This window comes from Pteropus vampyrus, unplaced genomic scaffold, assembly GCF_000151845.1.
Source record: "Pteropus vampyrus isolate Shadow unplaced genomic scaffold, Pvam_2.0 Scaffold29, whole genome shotgun sequence".
NCBI classification, from domain to species: domain Eukaryota; kingdom Metazoa; phylum Chordata; class Mammalia; order Chiroptera; family Pteropodidae; genus Pteropus; species Pteropus vampyrus.
The window spans coordinates 2,394,063-2,413,283 of record NW_011888810.1 but is presented as its reverse complement, the minus strand read 5'-3'; the positions used below and the strand labels follow the sequence as shown (position 1 = coordinate 2,413,283).

The 19,221-nt window shown below is 38.5% G+C and overlaps 2 protein-coding genes across 4 annotated transcripts in view; one reads left to right on the top strand and one right to left on the bottom strand.

The window, feature by feature from the left end:
• CMC2 (C-X9-C motif containing 2) overlaps nt 1-9,099 on the bottom strand; it is a 14,710-nt gene extending 5,611 nt beyond the window's left edge. The window contains exons 1-2 of the mRNA XM_011356646.2: nt 8,921-9,099; nt 2,413-2,528 (exon numbers count right to left, since the gene is read on the bottom strand). Coding sequence (XP_011354948.1) covers nt 2,413-2,493 — 81 coding nt within the window. The 5' untranslated portion in view covers nt 2,494-2,528; nt 8,921-9,099. The remainder of the gene's footprint in view (nt 1-2,412; nt 2,529-8,920) is intronic.
• A 274-nt stretch (nt 9,100-9,373) lies between these two features.
• Nucleotides 9,374-19,221, top strand: part of CENPN (centromere protein N) — a 24,363-nt gene continuing 14,515 nt past the window's right edge. The window contains exons 1-5 of one of the 3 annotated variants that reach the window (XM_011356649.2): nt 9,374-9,445; nt 12,868-13,048; nt 14,304-14,349; nt 16,069-16,128; nt 16,559-16,635. In XM_011356649.2, the coding sequence (XP_011354951.1) occupies nt 9,420-9,445; nt 12,868-13,048; nt 14,304-14,349; nt 16,069-16,128; nt 16,559-16,635 (390 nt within the window). In that variant the 5' untranslated portion in view covers nt 9,374-9,419. Of the gene's footprint in view, nt 9,590-12,867; nt 13,049-14,303; nt 14,350-16,068; nt 16,129-16,558; nt 16,636-19,221 lie in introns of all 3 variants that reach the window. The other 2 variants (XM_023528564.1, XM_011356647.2) reach the window with 2 other exon arrangements.

Here is a 19,221-nt window from a genome sequence, read left to right as displayed (position 1 = left end):
CCAGGGGACACACATATTTTCCTATTAATCAAAGATCTTATCTGTTTTGTTCACTTTCATTCTCTCAAAAGTGTACAATTTTCCAAAGGCTTTATAAAGTATAATGTCACCACGAATTGAATATAGAGGCAGCTACAAGAATCCAGCTTTATTCTATTAAGCCAGACATTAAAGAGAATTGTAAAAATGCAAAACAAACTCTTTTGTTTGTTTTGGAAACTAAGATCTCTTTCATGAAAAACATGTTATGAGTTTATTATAATTTTTAAATAAATGAATATTTTCTAATTTCTTGGTTTTAATTTCTAAATTCAGTAAATATTGGTAGATAGAGCCCACATAAACAAAGTCCTTTGAGGTGCTCTATGGTTTTTTAGAGAGGAGTCCTGATACCAAAAAATATGAGAACTGCCGTAAAGTAGGAAATGCATTATGTATGGTGTTCCTGGAGTGGAGTGACTATACCAAGAGAATCTGGGACAGGAAAGAAGAGAAAATGACAAATTAAGCTGAATAAAACCTAGAGGATGATAAATGATCTAGCAAATGGGAAGTGTAGATAATAAGGAAGGCGACAAGTTAAGCAAAGGAAAAAGCAAAAACAAAGGCTTGGAAAAGCAACATGCTCCAGTACAACTGCAGAAAAGAGCACATAGGAATGAGGGGGAGGAGGGAGGCACAGGACAGTGGTGAAGTCCCAAGAGGTAAGGAAGGGCCAGTTTCATGAAAGTCTCACAATAAAAGTAAAAAATGTAGATTTTGTTCTATAAGCAAAGGGAGCCGTTAAAGGGGAATTTATGTTTGAGATTAAACTTATGTTTGAGAGATCACTCTAGGTACAGTGTGGAAAGTGTATCAGGACAGAGAAGAGGACAAAACATCCAAGGGACCAGTTGGCCCCAGTAAGATAACTTTGGAATAAACTGGTGTTGAGAATAGACATAAATAAAAAAACAGTGGAACAGAACAGATGGTCCAGTAAAACACCCACTCACATACGGTTAATTGATTTATGACAAAGGCACCAAAGCAATTTAGTGAGGGAAAAGATAGTCTATTTAATAAATGTTGGAATAACTTGGTATACAACAGGGAAAGAAATTAACTTTGACTCACACCTCGCACTATACACAAAAATTAACTTGAAATGAATCACAAACCTAAATGTAAAAGCTAAAACTATAAAATTTCCAGAAGGAAAACTAAGAGAAAAGTCTTTGTGACCAGGAAATATACAAAGATCCTTAGAACACAAAAAGCACAAACAAAAGAAAAAACAGGTAGATTTCATCAAATTTACAAATTGCTCTTTGAAACACATCCTTAAGAAAATAAAAAAATATAGCATAGACTGGGAGAAAATATTCATAATAAACTTATTAGACAAAGGATTTGTATGCCCAATGATAAAAAGAATTCTGGTAACTCAATAAGATAAACAACTAATTTTTAAATATAGGCAAAAGACTTTATATGTATGGCCAATAATAAGCACATGAAAAGATACTCAAAATCATTAGCCATCAGGGAAATACAATTTAAAACCAAATGAGATACTACCACATATGCATAGAATAGCTAAAGTTAAAAAGACTTATAATACTAATTTTGATCTAAATGGATGGTGAAAATAGTTTGCCTAAAGTATACTGTCATCAACAACATTCTTTGAACCAGTAGAAATATCTGACTTCACAGGTCATGGGTTTTACTACATTACTTTTAGTCTTAGCATTTTGCACATTTAAATGATATTATTATAATTTGATATATCTACAGTTTATGAATATCACGAGGAAAATAATGCGTCATGCAAAGTTAAATTACAACAAATGCTCCTTTAGCTGTCTCATGCATCAGATACATGAAAATTGCTAAATATTCGATATCTGTAAAAATATCAGCTCAAATGTATTACAAAAATAGGCTTCTATTTTGGCTTTAAACATGGAATTTTACTTCCATTCCACTAACAATTAAGTAAATCTGTCACAAAGTAGTCCAATCAGAATTTAAATTTATTAACACCTAATTATAAATGTTTCAATTCCCTTTAAACAGAGAATGGTAAAAATCAAGGAACAGAAAAATCTTAGAATAATTTCATTATGATCAGAAGAGTCAGAGCTGAACATAATTGTTCTAGTGCTCTGTAATAAGGAAAAGTATTTTATTTTAAGAACATGTATTCTATCGCATATCATTCAAAAAAAATCCCTAACAAACTTTTATCCTTGATTTTTACTAATCATGAAAGGGAGTGATTTCTGAAAGATCACAATTATCAACTGCTAAACTTTACTAAGCTAAAACATTATCATTCCCTTCCATGAATGGAGATAACATTTTACATCAATGTCATATGGCCTAAGTTTCATTTTTTGCTTTATGGTCATTCTTCTAAACTCTTACATTTTTGTGACATTCCTTAAGTAAGTTAATCAAGACGTTGCATTCTTCAGTGTGCAAGTGTGGAGATAAGTCGGGATGCATCTTTAGGAGAAGGTGGTGGAACACAGCAGGGCAACCTGTGGATACAAGAGTGTCTTGAATATGTGTGACTGTATTTGTTAATGAGACCTAAAACTATTTTCAGTAAGAACTTCCAGTGACCTTCATCAGAAAAGAATGCTGACCTTAAGCAAATTGTTAAACTTGAGCCTCAGGTTCCTTACCAATGATTTAACAGATTCAGCAAGTTTAGAGAACCTCCAGGTTCAGAAAAAAGCAGGCCTCCTCAACAGACCCAATCCTGGAAAGACGTGCTCCAGCAGAAATAGCTTGCCTATATTAATAGCCTGACTTCAATTATTTTTCCCACATTCCTGAAACTGATTCAACTCATTTTGTTCAAATGAAATTCTACCAATTAAGAGAACTGGCTTATTAATCCTTTAAAAATGTATATTCCTGTGAGAGGGTTAAAGGGTCATTAGTTTCACATTAGTGTGAATTAATATAGACTGCTTTCTTCCTAATCTGGCTAAGAAAATCTAACTAAACAATAAAGGGAAACAAGCAGCAGATGTAAAACTAATTTTTCTAATTTAGCAGATGTATCCATAAAATGCAATTATTACAATGAAAACAAGAAGCTGAAATCCCTGAAATCAGTTCGACTGGTTCATTCACATAGAAAATTAGTGGCCAAGGTCAAAAGAAAGCATTATTTTGACAAGTGTGCAATAGTTAAGTCGCACTATACACCTATTGTTTTTTGTTTAACATCTTTTTAACTCAGAAAAGATCACCAAAAGAAAGAACCAATTAACTGCTTTAATCTTTTAAAAGTTCTAAGAAGGAAAACATAGGAGAAAATCATGACCTTAGGTTGGGCAAAGAGTTCTTAAATACATCAAAAGCACAATCCATAAAAGAAAAAATTGTAAAAATTCATCAAAATTAAAAACTTTCCTGATTCAAAAAACGTCATTAAGAAAATGAAAAGACAGGTCACACTTTGGGTGATAATGATGTGTCAATGTAGGTTCATCAATTATAATAAACATATCACTTTGGTGGGGGATGCTGATAGTGAGGGAGGCTGTATGTGTGTGGGGACAGAGTATATTTGGGATCTCTCTGCTTTTTTGCTCAATTTGGCTGCAAACCTAAAACTGCTCTAAAAAATAAAATCTACTACAAGCTACAGACTATGAGAAAGTATCTGTAAATCATTTATAATAAAAGACTTGTATCTAGAATATAAAGAATGCTTACAAACAATCCAATGTTTAAAATAGACCCAAAGAATGGGCAAAAGATTTGTATAGTTCACTGAAGATGATACAGGAATGGTTAATTAAGCACATGAAAAGATGCTGAACACCAGGAGTCATTAGGGAAATGCAAATTAAAACCCTGATGAGATACTACTACATATCCACCAGAATACCTACAATCAAAAAGTTAGATGATACCAAGCATTGGTTAGAATGTGGAGAAAATGGACCTCATGCATTGCTATGGGGAATGTAAAACAGACACTTTGGAAGGCAATCTGGCAGTTTAAATTAAACACAAACTTACATATGACCCGGAAATTGCACTTCTAAGAATCTACCCAAGAGAAATGAAAACATATCCACACAAAGATATGGATGTGAATGTTCATAGCATTATTCATAATAGCCAATACTAAAAACAATGCAAATGTCCAATAATCAGGAAATTGGATAAACAAATGCAGTATATTTATACAATGGAATACTACTTATCAATTAAAAGAAATTAACTTATACATGTGCCAACATGGATGAACCTCAAAAGCACTAAGCTAAATGAAAGAAGTCAGATTCAAAACACTACATTGTATGATTCCATTTATAAGCAATGTCTAGAAAAGGCAAATTTGTAGAGACAAAAAGCTGACTGTTGGTTGTCTACGCCTAAGGTGAGAGTAGGCAATTTACAAATGGGCACCAAGGAATCTTTTTGGGTGATGAAAATGTTCTAAAATACAACTTGTAGTAATGGTTGCACGATTGCATAAGTTTACTAAAAATCACTGAACTCACGATGGGTGAATTTTATGATATGTAAATCATACCTCAATAAAACTGCTAAAAATAAGTTCCAAGAAATTCAAACAGCCCGTCCACCTTCGACTCCTAACAAATAAAATCCTTAAAAATATCCAAACAAATAATTCCAAAGAATGGTAGTATGCCTACTATTTCAGATTTCAATTTATGAAAATACCAGATCATTACTTAACTACTACACACACACACACACACACACACACACACACACACACAAATATACTACAGCTGAAGGTCACAAATCGGGTTGTTTTGCCCAGCTGAGTATTTGAAATGGAAACTGGAAAAGCAGCCTAGTTCGTTTTGTTTGCCTGCTACTAACTGTAGTCTTTTTAATAATACAGATTTTTTGCCTGAGAAAAATGAGATCTCATACAGTTCAGCAATTTAAGTCATCTAATACTGTACCAATATTAGGCACCTACATTTATGTATATTATTAGTTACCTGGTTTCTGCCTCACTTATTTTTTTTGAAGGAAGATGTACATTGGATTAGTGATCTATCAAATAAGTCTAACATTTTGTAAATGTATTTGACAAAATATTTTTGCATACTTCAAATATGTGCTTTTATAGTTCTCAAATGACCTCTTTAATTGGCAAAGTAAATACTCAAGAAGACAATGGCTGCTGAGATAAAAACATTCATGCATGTTGTATATAAGAATAAATGCATATCATGAGATGTATACAACTATACGTACATACATATAAAATTATAAAACTATAGTTATAAAACTATATGGCATTGTTCTTAGGACACACTTAAAATGATTGCTGATACCTTCTACTAGTCTTCTTTAAGAGACTATTCTAAGAACATTATTAAACTCAAAGTAATTGTCATGAATTAAAAAGCCAAATACATACTCCGTATTCTTATTTTTTAAAATTTCTTCAAAGCCATAAGACTATATCTACATTATTAGTGTGGAAAATGATTTGTTGAACACTTACTATGTGTTAGGCACAAGTCTAATAATCCTTCCAATAACCATAGGAAGTAGGTAACTTTTTAAATTCATTGAACCATAAGAAATTGCTTTTTTGTAGATCAAAATATGCATTACCCACAGTTTCATAGCAAAACTAAGTCCCAGTCACACAATATTTTGGTATATGTGCTGCCAAAGCAAGCACACCCAGTCACACAATAAGTGGCAGAATACTACCCAAAGTAATCTCTCGACAGATTTTTCCCGTGTTCAAAATGGGAAAGGCATACCTTCCCAGCAGTTTGTGAATGAAATAAATTCAGACAAAAAAAAAAATTACAGAAAAAGACAAAACTATTTCCCAAAGAGCCTCTGGTTGGCTACAAGTTCAACAGACACTAATTCTAGGCCCAGTTTCCAAAAAAGTCAATATTATCTTGTATTGTTAGAAACAGAGGGTCTGTCTACATCAACAAAAAGAACAGTACTATATTCATCCCAATCAGCCATGTTCAGAATACTGAGAATTTGAATATTCCTGGGGAGACTGCTCAGGACAGAAATGCCTCTGATACTGGGTTGAAACAGGAAACCATTAATGAAATTGTTAACATTTACCAATTTAGGAGAGTCTACACCAGAGGAGACAGATAAAAGGAAGGACCTGGTTAAGTTAGACAGACAATGGATTTGAGGGGAGAAGACAGTTTGAGGCAAAAGTTGTGGACTCAGCTACTGACAAGTTATATCACTTTGGTTACTTAATTGGAGACTCAAATCTCTTCTTTCTTAAAATGGAAATTAACTCAACTTCTATCTCGGTGTGGTCATGAAGTTTAAATATCTTATATGAGAATCTCTGAAACAGTAAACAGTGAGTGTGAAGTATATAAAGTATTATTTGTATATCTGAAATACTCTGTACATAATGGGAAAGGTAGAACTGAATTTACTCTGAGGTGTTTCTGAGAACAGGACTGAAAACCAAAGGGTGGAAGTTAGAGAGGCAGAAGTCATCTTCATGGAGCTGTCCAACAATGAAAGAGGCTGCTGCCAGAAGCTCTCAGTTATCTGTCCAAATGTGCCCAAAAGAGATTGGCTACATAAATTAAGGATGTCACAGAATAGTATATTCTAGCATTGCATTCTTAAGTTTCTTCTCAACTCTAAGTTCACAATTAAATGATTTTAGGCCATTTCCGAAGATAGAATTCACACTCAAATGATAAATACTTGTTACTACTAGGAATACAGAAAATAATTTCAAAAGGGTAGTGCCAAGGTAATTATGAACATCAGCTGCACCACTGAAATAACGGTGAAGAGAACATTCATTTGTGATAAGCCTTCGTGCATAGATATTTGTAATGAGAGGGATAAATTCCATTACTATTCAGTTAAACACAAAACTTCAGTTCCACTGGCATTTAGAAAACATCAGAAGGGTTAATTTGTCACAATTACACTTCCCTCCCCATGCCAACCTCACCCATTTCCTCAAGAATGCACACTTTGATACCAAAACAGTCTGCTGAAACTCTTAAAAATGTTCAGCTGTGACAATCTGATGTTTTGATAACTGGCTAACAGTTATTAAGCAAAGCAATTTTAACTTTTACTTGGGGGTAAGCTGGGAGGGTAGAAGGGTACTCTCACTAACAATATAAAAATTAATTATATTTTATTCATTCCATCTTATTCTACCAAGACTAAGGTAAAATATTCCTAATGAGTATTCTATGATACAGATTTCAACCACCAGGTGGCATAATTTCAGAAAATAAACCAAGAGTAAGCAATACCTTAACTCTAGTAAAGCGAGTAAACCTAATAACACACTTGAGCAAATCTATAATCACAAGGGGGAAAACCCATACTTTAATACCACTCAGGTTTTCTTTAGAAAGATTCTGTTATTGTGTGGTTGCACCAGAAAGAAATTTATACTACAGTTGTGATTTCTAATGACATTTTAAAACGAGCAGAAAACATAGCTAGAAAAGTCTCCTATTCAGAGTCTGAAGAACCTGTTCTCCAGAAAAACCTGTAAACTAATACTTAAAGCTTTCTAAAACACATTTTTGAAAGCCTACATTTCAGAAAGCACTGGAATTAGTTAAATTAGTATTTCTCCAACTATTTCAAACTATGCACCATATTCAGCCAGAGGTAGCAGATAGCAGGGAACTTACCTACCCTAGTCACTTCTACTTATCACACCTGAAGAGTGACCAAATCTAAACAGATGCTATTGACTAGTGTTCTCAAAGTACAGAACATGCCCCATTGTTACTAAGAGCAACATTTGAGCTGGACTGTAGGACTCTAACTATCGCCACAGTTTCTTAAAGATGGGCCAAGCTGTAGCTTTCCACAAACAAACATTTATCAGCACTTACTAGGTGCTGAGCACTCACTCTGCCATGAATTTCAGAGGGAAAAATTAGTTCATATACCTCAAAGAACGCACAGGCCAGTGAGAGAACATTCTTGTAAATGTAAAGTAAATGCTCAACAAATATTTGCTGACTGCTGCATTTAGGATTATCACAGATTTGAACACTGGTTCAGACCTCAACATAGTTACATCAACTAAACAAGTGTAGAAGCCTGTATGTGTAGGAAAGGCGATACAAAGGGTGTCACAACAGAATTCCTTTGCCAGCGCAAACTTCTTTCATGCATTTAAAATTTTAAATGGTTTCCAGAACTTGTATTTGCTTAAAACTTCATAAAGCACCTATCGTGAAATCACAGGCACGGCAATATTTAAACCGAATAAAAAGGGATGTGAATGTTCACTCTCCTTGAAAAGTGTACTGATGGAGATCTTTCGGGATTCTAACATAAAACGGATTGGTGGCAACTTCCACGGCAGCTGAGATGCGCCCTAACGGCCTCCCATCTTCTACATGAAAATTCTAAACTACTAATCAATAACAATAATAACCATACAATGTACTGAGCGTTCACTGTGTCACTGTGGTAAGGGCTTCCCTTCTCACAATCGATACGATGAATTATACCCATTTTACAAGCGAGGCAACCGAGGCTCAGGGAGGGGGGAGCCCGCCCAAGGTCACAAGACTCGAGAGTGGCGGGACAGATTACAGCAGAGTGAAAGACCTAGGCCAAAGCCTGCCCTCAACTACCAGCAAGTCCTCAGCAAAAGCCTGAGGGCGGAGAGCTCAAGACGCACCTCCCGCGCTCTCCAGAGCAAAATCTCCGGCGCCGAGGCAATGGCCGCCGGGAGGACCGGGGGCCGAACCTTCCAAGTCCCAACCTCTCAGGGCGGCAGAAGTCTCAATTGGACGCAGCACAGCAGGGCGCATGAGAGCAGAGGGCTGGAGGAGGGACAGGTGGATGTCCCGCGGCCTCCCTGGACGCTGCGGCCAGAAAGAGAGCGTTCCTCAGAATAGCCCGAACTCCCGAGACTCACCCTACTCGATGCCACACAGGAAGGACTGCGGCGGTATTCACCAGCGAAGATTCCCCACTCGAAAGGCTACTGCCTGGGAGCCAGAGTCGGGCCAGCTCCGGGTGGCGAAGGCTCCCGCGCCCTCCACAGCTGACCCTCTATTCGTCCAACCCCAGCCGCTCGCGGTCTCTGAGACGCATGCGCCACCCGGCTTGGACGGGCCCATTTTCGAAAGTTTTAGTGGGGGAGCGAGTCCACCGGAGTATGACAGAACCTAAACAGCAAAACGAACCAACAAGCCAGATGTCGTGGCTGAGATTAGATGCATTTAAACAATATTCTCTGCTAGGGAGAGTAACGTGAGAGCTCGCCGAGTTTTACTTCTGATGCTCTCCCCACGCGACCCCCTGCACTGGTGGTACAGTCCAAAGTTTTGGTTCCCAGTGGGCGGGGCTCGAGGGCAGCAGGAACTGTAATTGGCGGCTTTGAAGGCGCAGCGGGCGGGAACAGCTGCTGAGGAATGAGTCCGGCGGGCGATGTGGGCCGGTAAGAGACTCCCTTGCGGCATGGAATCGGGTGCCGGAGGGTGGCGGGAAGCTTGAGGAAGCCAAATCCCAGGCGTGTAAGGAGACTTTTTCGCGACTGCCGCTCGTCCCAAAGTGCGGGATTGGCGCTTGGTCTTTGCTGGAGTTGGGAGACAAAGACTGTAAGGTTGGGGGCTGAGGAGAAAGAGGGCAGTGACGCTTGGTCGGACGTCACATCCGCCCGTTGTGGGGCGGAGTCTTACGTAATATGTGCGTCAATGCTGGCACCGCCCCAAATTGTCACGTGATCGGCTACCCTTCTATCCCAGCCTTACGTTGCTGTTTTTCCCAAAGTTAAGTGTTTCGATTTTTTTAACCTTGGCTTCCGTCCTTTTTCGTACATTTCGCCTCTTGTGTTATTCCTTATTGCAGCTCTTGAGTGTTGTAGATCTACAGTAACAGATCTGAAATTAAAAGGGCTCTTTTTTGGTCATACGTTCATTCGACAAACATCTTGAGCACCTACTATATATATGGCAGGCACTGAGCTGCTAAATGCTTGGAAATAATAAGAAATTAGATAATCACGGAATTAGAAGAGTTCACTCAAAGGTTTTCCAGCTTTAATGGTGAGACCGAGTGTGCTTTTTCTAACATAATTCTTTAGAACAGCTTTCTGCGAGCTTTACCCAGAATTGAGAATCATCGGAGGCACTCTAAAAATGCAGAATCTCAAGCTGTACTCTGTGACCTTCTATCCCCAGTTTAAATTGATGCGGCCCAGGAATCTGCATTTAAACAAGCCCACCACCCCCACCAGTGTTTTCGATGAGAGAAATTGGTTTGATATTTCACTGACTGTTGGACCCTAATCCTCCCCAGGTTGTTTATCTCCTCAGTACATTGCTTAGGGAAAGAATCTAATACTTTATTCCACAAGTGTTTTTCACTTAGAGAGATAGCTATGTATAAGACAGACATAGTTCCTACCCTAGCGGAGCTCGATAAAATACTGTAAAGCAATAAAGTAATAAGCAAGATAATTTCAGATAGTTCTGTAAAAACAATAAGCAGTAGAAAGTGGGGAAATAATTTTAAACTGGAGTGGTCCGAAGAAGTCTCTGAGAAGCCATCTAAAATGAGACCTGAATTACAACAAAAGTTACCTGTGAGTTTGAAGAACCTTGCAGGCAGGGGCAACTGCAGATACAGTGGCCCTTAGCTAGAGGAATCGTTTTTTATTAGAGGAACTAACATGGCAACATAACGAGCTCAGAAAGCCAAGGAGATAGTAGTAGATGATGGGGAAGGAGGCAAGAACCAAACAATACAGGGCCTTGTAGACCGTAGGAGTTTGGTCTTGACGTTAAGGCAGGTTGTTCCTGTATCTGGACAAGTAAACAAATCAGGCTCAGTTTTCATGATCCTAAGTCTGTTCTCATGAACTTAATTCAGTTATTTTTCTAAACAATTCCTAATAGCTGCTCTTTATTTTTGTTTTAACTGTTATTTTCAGTATCTTTTTAAAATAAAGTCCACTGTATTTTTTTGTAAGTTTTCGGTGGTAATAAATTATATGCAGTGTTCAACAAACACTTAAATAGTAGAAATAAATAAAGCCATTTTCTTGTAAGAAAATGGCTTTATTTATTTCTTGTAAGGGGATACTACTCTGTTTGTCTTTGGAAATCCTGTAGTTGTGGTGACAGCAGATAGGATTGACTAACTACTGCCTCTTGTCTTAAATGTGGACATCAAGGTCTGTACTCTCCTTCCTAGAAGAGGCGAATAAGGGAATTTAAAGTCTGCATGTATCCTATTTAATCTTCGTTTAGAAATAATGCTTGCTTGTTTTTTTACGCTCTATATTTTGAGAGAGAGAACTATCAGTGAGAGGGAGAGAGAAAGAGAGACCCATCAGTGTCCCCATATGAGGTAACAGGGTTGAGAACAGCTGTCACTCTTGGCCTACAGCTTCTGCCCTGAAGGAAGTAATAGAAGGGCTCAGAATCCCCCTTCCTTACACCAGTAAGTTATGCTTTGGAAGATCATTACCCTATCTGTGGCTTAGGGAGCCACACCAGATTTAGGGCTTAAAACCTTTAGTCGAAGAATCTCACCATCAGGTCTGGGACATGAAAAGTGAGGTAATAGGTCTATGTTAACTGGCAACGCATTAAAGAAAGAGACTGCAATCCTCTCTACCTCTAGCCCTTAATGTTTCCAGTAAGCTCATAAATCCAGGCGTTGGTTCAATATCTCCACTTGGAGTCTAACAACCTTAAAATTTCTATGTTCAAAATGGAATTCTTGAGCCTTCTACTGCCTCCCACATCTTCCCAGTCTTCCCCATCTCAGGTAGTAGCAGCTCCATTCTTTCAGTTACGTAGTAAAAACCTTGGCATCATCTTTCACACCCTGCATACATCAGGAAATCCTGTGGACTCTCTCCTAAAAGTATATCCAGAATCTGACCTCTTCCCACCACCTCCACTTTGGTCCACTGTTATCTCTCACCTACATTATTACTGTAGCTGCCTAGCTGGCCTCTCACTTCATCTCTTCCTCCTAGACTATGTCCTCGGTACAATAGCCAGATTGATCCTGGTAGAAAACCTAAATGAGAGCCTGCCTCTTCTCAAGACTTTCCAGCAGCCAGTTTCTGTCAGAATAAAAACTATGATGCCTGCAGTGGCCCTCAGGACCCTTTATGATCCCTGACTTCACCTTCTCATCTGTGCTCCTCCCTTTGACCTCCCTAGAGGCCTTTATCTTCCTGTTCCTTGAAGGCCACAAAGCATTTGCACCTGGAAAGCTCCTCCACCAGCTAGTCACATGGCACACTCTCTCTTCAAGGATTGGCTCAAATGTCACGTATCTGAGGCCTACTCTCTCCGCCCCTACCACCTGCACCTCACTCCCAGCCTGCTCCATTTTCACTAGCACTAGTTCCCTAACACACTCCATTTTCTCTTCAGTACTTATCACTTTTAACACATTTTGTGATTTTCCTATTGCCTCTCGCTCCTAACTAGAATGGACTCTCCATACTGGCAGGGATTTGTGTCTTTTTGGTTAAAAATGGCAGTGCCTAGAAAAGTATTTGGCATAAGCAGGTATTCAGCAGTTTGTTACATGAATCAGTAATGAATGAATGATTTACTATCATTACCACCAAAGATCAAAATACTCTATTCAAAAAAGGAGAGAGCACTTATTTTTAAACACTCTAAAGCATTTAAATATACTGCTTAAGGAGAAAATAATTAAATCCTCCTGTTGAAACACTCTTTGCAGATTGCCTGAGAAAAGATAAAATAAACATTTGGGTATCTGACCTACAAATCAAAATCCCGGCTAAAAATATGCTGAAAAAAATTCACTGTTAAGTTAAACTTTCATGTTTGGTCAATACTTTGTTGTGCTGTTTTGTTTTTATTAAAGTGCCAAAGGGATGGATGAAACTGTTGCCGAGTTTATCAAGAGGACACTCTTGAAAATCCCAATGTCTGAAATGATGACAATCCTAAAAGCCTGGGATTTTTTGTCTGAAAATCAACTGCAAACTGTAAACTTCCGGAACAGAAAGGAATCTCTTGCTCAGGACTTGGTTCTGCTTTGTGAGGTAACAATGTTCAAAATGGTTAACCTTGAACATCATGCTACCCACTTTGTTTTTTTCTTTCTTTCCTCTCCTTAGTCCAAAAGAGATTTAAGGCACCTGCTAAGCTGTAAAGTGATGAGGGCTAAGAACTACTATAGTGAAGAAGATACTAATTTTTAGTCAGCTTTTTTACCTTATAAAACAGCTTACAAATAACTGGGAAAAACAAGTGAATACCACGGGAGGAAAAAAAACACAATCAACACAAGTTTAAGTAATGAACAGTATTCTTTTTTTACCTATCAGATTGTCAAAGATGAAAAGATAATACTCAAATGCATTGGTCAAGTTATGTGGAAAGAGACACTCACATGTATTTACTTATTTGCTTTTTGTTTTAAAATGATTTCAGGCTTTCAGAGAAGTTGCAAGTAAAGTGCAAAAAATTCCCATATTCCAGTATACCCTTCCCTTAGTCACTTTTAAGTAAATATACTCTATGATCCAGCATTCCTACTTCTGGAAATTTATATGAAGAAAATCATTTTAAAAAAAGATATTTATATAAATATTATTGATAAACATTTATATATGTAGTTATTATATATTTATATATAAAGATGTTAATTAGTATTGTTTAAAAAACAAAAAAATTGGAAACAACTATACATAGGAGATTAGCTAAATAATAATACAGCCACATAACAAAATATTCTTCAGCCATTAAAAATAATAAACTAGATCTCTGTGTGCACATTGAAAGAAACTATGATATGCATACATATAAATATGTATGTATAGAACAGTGGTTCTCAGCTGAGATGATCTTGTTTTCCAGAGGACACCATGTCTCACCAGCTGAGATGATCTTGTTTTCCAGAGGACATTTTTGTTGTCACAGCTGTGGGAGTAGGGTGCTACTGGCTTCCAGTGGATAGAGGCCAGGAATGCTCCTTAACATCCTAGGACAGCTCTTCCCAACACAGAATTATCTGACTTAAAATGTCAGTGGTGCCCAGTTAAGAAACTCTGTTGTAGAGGAAAAGAAACAAAACAAAAAGTTAAATGTGATAAATGAGTAGATTGCAGGAGAACAGTTGTTAGTGCTTGTACTGACTCATGAATCAGAAGGTATATTTGTTACTTACCAGGAGAGCATAGTTTGGAGACAGGTTGAGAGGTTGCTCTTCGTTCTAAGCAATATGAAAATGTGCTATAAATGGGGGAAGATCAAACCTATGGCCATGTTTACTGAACGTTTTATCCTCTCTTTCAGGAGAACTGTATAAGTCTTGATGATGCAGCCCTTTTAGACATCATTTGTAAGTTTTAGTGATTTGTATTTACATTTAACCAATCCAGTTTTATTAGAGAGGCAGTTTTGTATGTAAGGGTTCAGATTCTGGAGATGGGTTGACCTGGTTTAAAATCTCAGCTCTGTCACTTACCAGTCTTGTGTCTTTTGCCAAGTCATATTGCCTTTCTAGGCCTCAGACTTCTAAGTAAAATGGAGATAATAATAGCACCTATTATAATAACATTATATTATGTTATAATAATAGCACAGGACATTGTGTGGCTTAAATGAGATCATGCTTGAAAGGCTCGTAGCACAGTAACTGGCATATAATAAGCACATGGTAAACATCTGTTAGGCTTTGTATTAATATTAACAATTGAAAATATATTTCTGAGAATTTGTTCTTATTATGGTGTAGCTTTTAAGGAATGTAAGGATTAAAACTGACTGGGCTTTGCATGTGGTGTGTGATCCAGGGGACTGAGTAGGAGGAGCACACATGGTTCTGGGGTCTGTATGTGCAACTAGAAGGAAAGTGGAGGCCCTTGCTGAGATAGGGAACACTAGAGGAGACCAAGTTTGTCACAAAGATCACGGATTAGGCTAAGAGGTGTTCTATTTGAGGAAATTCCTTCATTTGCCTTGCTGTTTATCGTGAATTTTTACCTGATGTTTAATGGAATCATTTACAATCAAAAATTTTAATTTCCATATTATATAACAGCCATATTCAGCAGGCCATCTTAACTCAAACACAGAACCAAGGAAGAAAATAACAGGAAAGAACAGAATCCTTTGGATGCTGTCTCTTGGGCAGGCATTGCATTGTACCTGCTTACACCTGTTTTATGCAAAACTCAGTAATCAAGAATTGTCAGGCCATTGCCATATATGGGGTAAGAGAGGGAGACGGAGACACCAAACCACCAAATAAAGGGGGGAAAAAGACATTAAACTGTAGGAAGGACAAGAAGAGTAATAATTACAAAAAGCATGGCAAGTTGGTGCCCTTGAGTGTTGGGGCCAAGATCCCATCTTTATAGACTATAGAACACCTTGGTACTAGGTCCAAAGATAGAGATGGAGGTCAGTGCAGACAGAGGTCAGCACAGGGACAGAGTAAAACAAGGATGCTAATGTGGTAGGACTGAATTCAATAACTTCCTAGGTCCATTTTTACTCCAAGGTACTCTTAAATTTGTAACTCCTGATGGGTGTCTTCTGTATCACACATTCAATCATCAAATACATACAGAATCCTTGTTTAATGCCAGCCAGTGCCTAGACACTGGGAATACAACAATGAACAAGGCCAAGTCCTGTATTCCATAGGATTCTAGTTGGGGAGACAAGCAGTTTACAAATGACCATCTAAATATATAATGTGATGTCAGAAAGTGATAAATGCTATGTAGGAAACTAAAAGCAGGGCAGGGTGATCAGGGTAGGCCACTACATAGGTAACATTTTAGTAGAGACTAGAATGAGGTACAGGAATGAGGTGTGTAAAGAACTAAGAGAAGAATGCTCCAGACGAAGGAACAGCCAGTGCTTAGGTTGTACATTTTTATTCAAAATATAAATTTTATGTGGATTAAATTTACTCCAGACAAATAAAACAAGTAATTCTTTATGACTTGTCATTTTCTCTACTTTCATATTATTGAAAATGTATATTTATAAGCACATTACTTAAAAGTTCTATGATATAATAGTAACAAGCTCTTCTTCCCTCTCTCAGATACTCAGTTTCATCGGCACCAGAAAGTATGGGATGTTTTTCAGATGACTAAAGAACCAGGTAACTTTGTCCTTATAAACTGAACATTTGTATTTGATATTTTAGCAATTTAAAAATGAATAGCATTATGTTCCTCTTAAATCTCTTGTCTTTTAAAATGAGGTGATTATTACTCATTTACGGGAAAATGAGAAATATATTTGGTGGTGCTGTGTCAGAGGTACCAGCAGAATTTGTGTGATTTGATCATTATCACTCTTTGAGGTTATACAAAATGCTCACCTTCAGAGTTTTTGCAAATGTATTTTTTTTTAATTGAAGAAATGATTTTAATTTTTTTTCCCTGACTACCTCCCTGCTCTCCTCTCCCTTCTACCCCCTGGTAACCACTAGTCTATTGTCCATGACCATGAGTCTCTGTTTCAAATGTATTTATTGAAGACATTGTAGCTCCTTTAAATTTTCTTGATTTTTCTTTTCACTTTGACAGGTGAAGACACTGACCTTTCCGATATGGAACAATTCAAAAGTTCATTTAAGAAAATTCTTCAGCGAGCATTAAAAAATGTAAGAGTGAAGTTTATCTGAATTTTCATGAAATTCAATTTCATGGCATCTATACACTTAAAACTTGCTACTACCCTGGTTGTATTTTTGTTTGTAAGAATTTCAATGAGTAATATTCCACACTATTGTAATCTATACCAAAGGCAAACTCTCATTACGAAAACTTTCCTTTCCCCTCACCTCTCAATTCAGAGACAAATGCTGCTTTCTTAAGAGAAACTCTCTGCAGTGATGGAAGTGTTCTGTATCGGCGCTGTCCTGTACCTAGCCAATAGTCACATGTGGCTACTGAGCACTTGACATGTAGCTAGTGTGACTGAGGAACTAAAATGCTAATCTTATTTCACTGTCATTTTAGTTAAATAGCCATGGGCATCTAGCGGCTACAGTATTGGTCAGTGCTGCTCAAGAGCACCCACAGAATCTTTTACCACCATTCCATTTGCAGAGCACCCCCTTAGTGCTTGTCATAGGTTGAGGCGATTGTTTTCACAGCCTTAGTCTGCCTTAATTCTCCTTACATATTAAAGACATGCCAAAAAATCTGTCACATTCACCATTCTATGGCCGTCCTCTCTAGTGGTGTTCCCTCTTTTTTCATACAAACTCCTTGACCTGTCTTTCCATCTCCCTGCCTCATCCTTGTCTGTAACTTCTGTCAGACTTTCTACTTATCCAGTTGTCACTGAACATACTCTCTCATCACCTTTTTTATAATGACCCTTCTCTGTGTGCTTTGAATCCATCCCCTACATCCTCGTAGGGCCTACATGCTTGGTTTTTCTCTGTTCTCTTATGTTTCCTAATCTCTTACTCTACTGATTCCTACTCTACCGCTTATAAACTTGCCGAGGTCTCAGTAGAAGTACATCCATTCCCCATGCTCATCCTCACATTCTGTTCTTTCTACCACCACACTCCTGGAGGGAAGTATTTGTTTCCTGCTCTTAGTGTGTCCACTGGCACCGCAGTGCTGGCCCCTCTTCACCGTGCCCCTGTCACCTTTTTCCAACAGGGGCACTGCTTCAACCGAGTGAGAGCGGCTGCCTGCAGGGGTCACCTATTCTCGTCTGTTCCTCTCAGGGCCAGCTCTGCCCCTGCAAGGGAGGCCACCCGGAGTAGTTCTGCCAGCAATCACGTGGACAACTCTCCCTGACTCTGCATTTTATTATCCAGAGGGCCACTTGCCCACAGATAGGAGTCAGTCACCATTTTCTTGGTCATACGAGTTATATGTTGGCCTCTACTTGCCAACTCTTTTGCCTTATTTCTCAGTTGGTTCAGAAGAACAGAGGAGAGGGGTGTTATTTATTGGCCTTCTTCTAAGACTTCCCCAAAAAGACCCTTTGAAAGGGTAATCCATCCTTGCTGTCTTCATGCTTAAACCCCTTGCATTCTGACTACTGCCATTGCTGCCAGATTAACACTGAGTTTTGAAAGAGAGTGGTTCTCACAGTGTGATCCCCAGGCCAGCAGCATCAGTGTCACCTGGGAACTTCTTAGACATGCAAATATTTGGGCTCCCAGTCCCAGACCTACTGAATCAGACACTGTGGGAGTGGGCCCAAGCCCTCCAGGTGATGCTGAATCAAGTTTGAGCGCCAGTGATATTAATCACAAAATCCTGTGGCCTGTTCTCTTTCAACAGTCATGCTGATTGCAAACACCTTTTGTGCCGGGCCCTATTCTAAGCCCTTTCCAATTACTAACTCATTGCATCCTCCTCATGAAGCAAGTTGGGTCACACAGCTGATGATGGCAAAGCCAGGGTTAAACCCAGGCAGGTAGTTTCAAGGCCACGTTCTTAACATCTACACCGGGCAGGCTCAACTCTCTGCCATGTGCCAGATGCTGGGGCTAGAAAGATGTACAACATCCATTTCTCATGCCTGAGGCCACACTCTCAGATAATAGACAGCTGAATCCGCCTGTTCCTGAATCTCTGCCTTCTCCTACTTGTCTTCTGCCTATCCTAAACTGCTCCTGCACTGTCTCCATAACTGACTCTTTCCCTTTACTCTGGAGCATCCCACGAGGTTCTGCACTCAGCTCTCCTCCAATGAGGTTAAGCTACCGGAATTTTCTTTGGAGAAAGAAAGGATAGAGTAATTTATAATTTCTTTCAGAAGCTAATGTATTGTCCCAACACCATTTGTTGACTAATTCAGCTTTTTCCCCTGGTTTATCATCATCGGATTCTTCAGATTCATTTATACCTTTACAGCCTATTTTCTACCCTTGATTTGCTTCTCATGCTCCAAGATCCACTGCCTGCCTCTCATGTGTCATTGCCTGTGCTCTACACTCCAGCCAAATTGAACTAATCCTTGAGTTCTTGAACTTGCCATAGGCTGTTTCCTCTCTTTGGAACAACTTATACAACGTAGCCTTTGCACAGTTCATTTCTCCCTATCCCTCTGACCTCCACTTAAATGGTGCTCCCTCGGAGAGTGCTTCCCTGAGCTCTGAACTGGTTATTCCCTGTCACCGTATTCTTCCCATTTTCTAGCTTAACTGTCAGTTTTCCCGTAGGCTCCCAGAAGGCAGAACTCTGACCATCCTGCTCCCTACCGACACAGGCAGGGG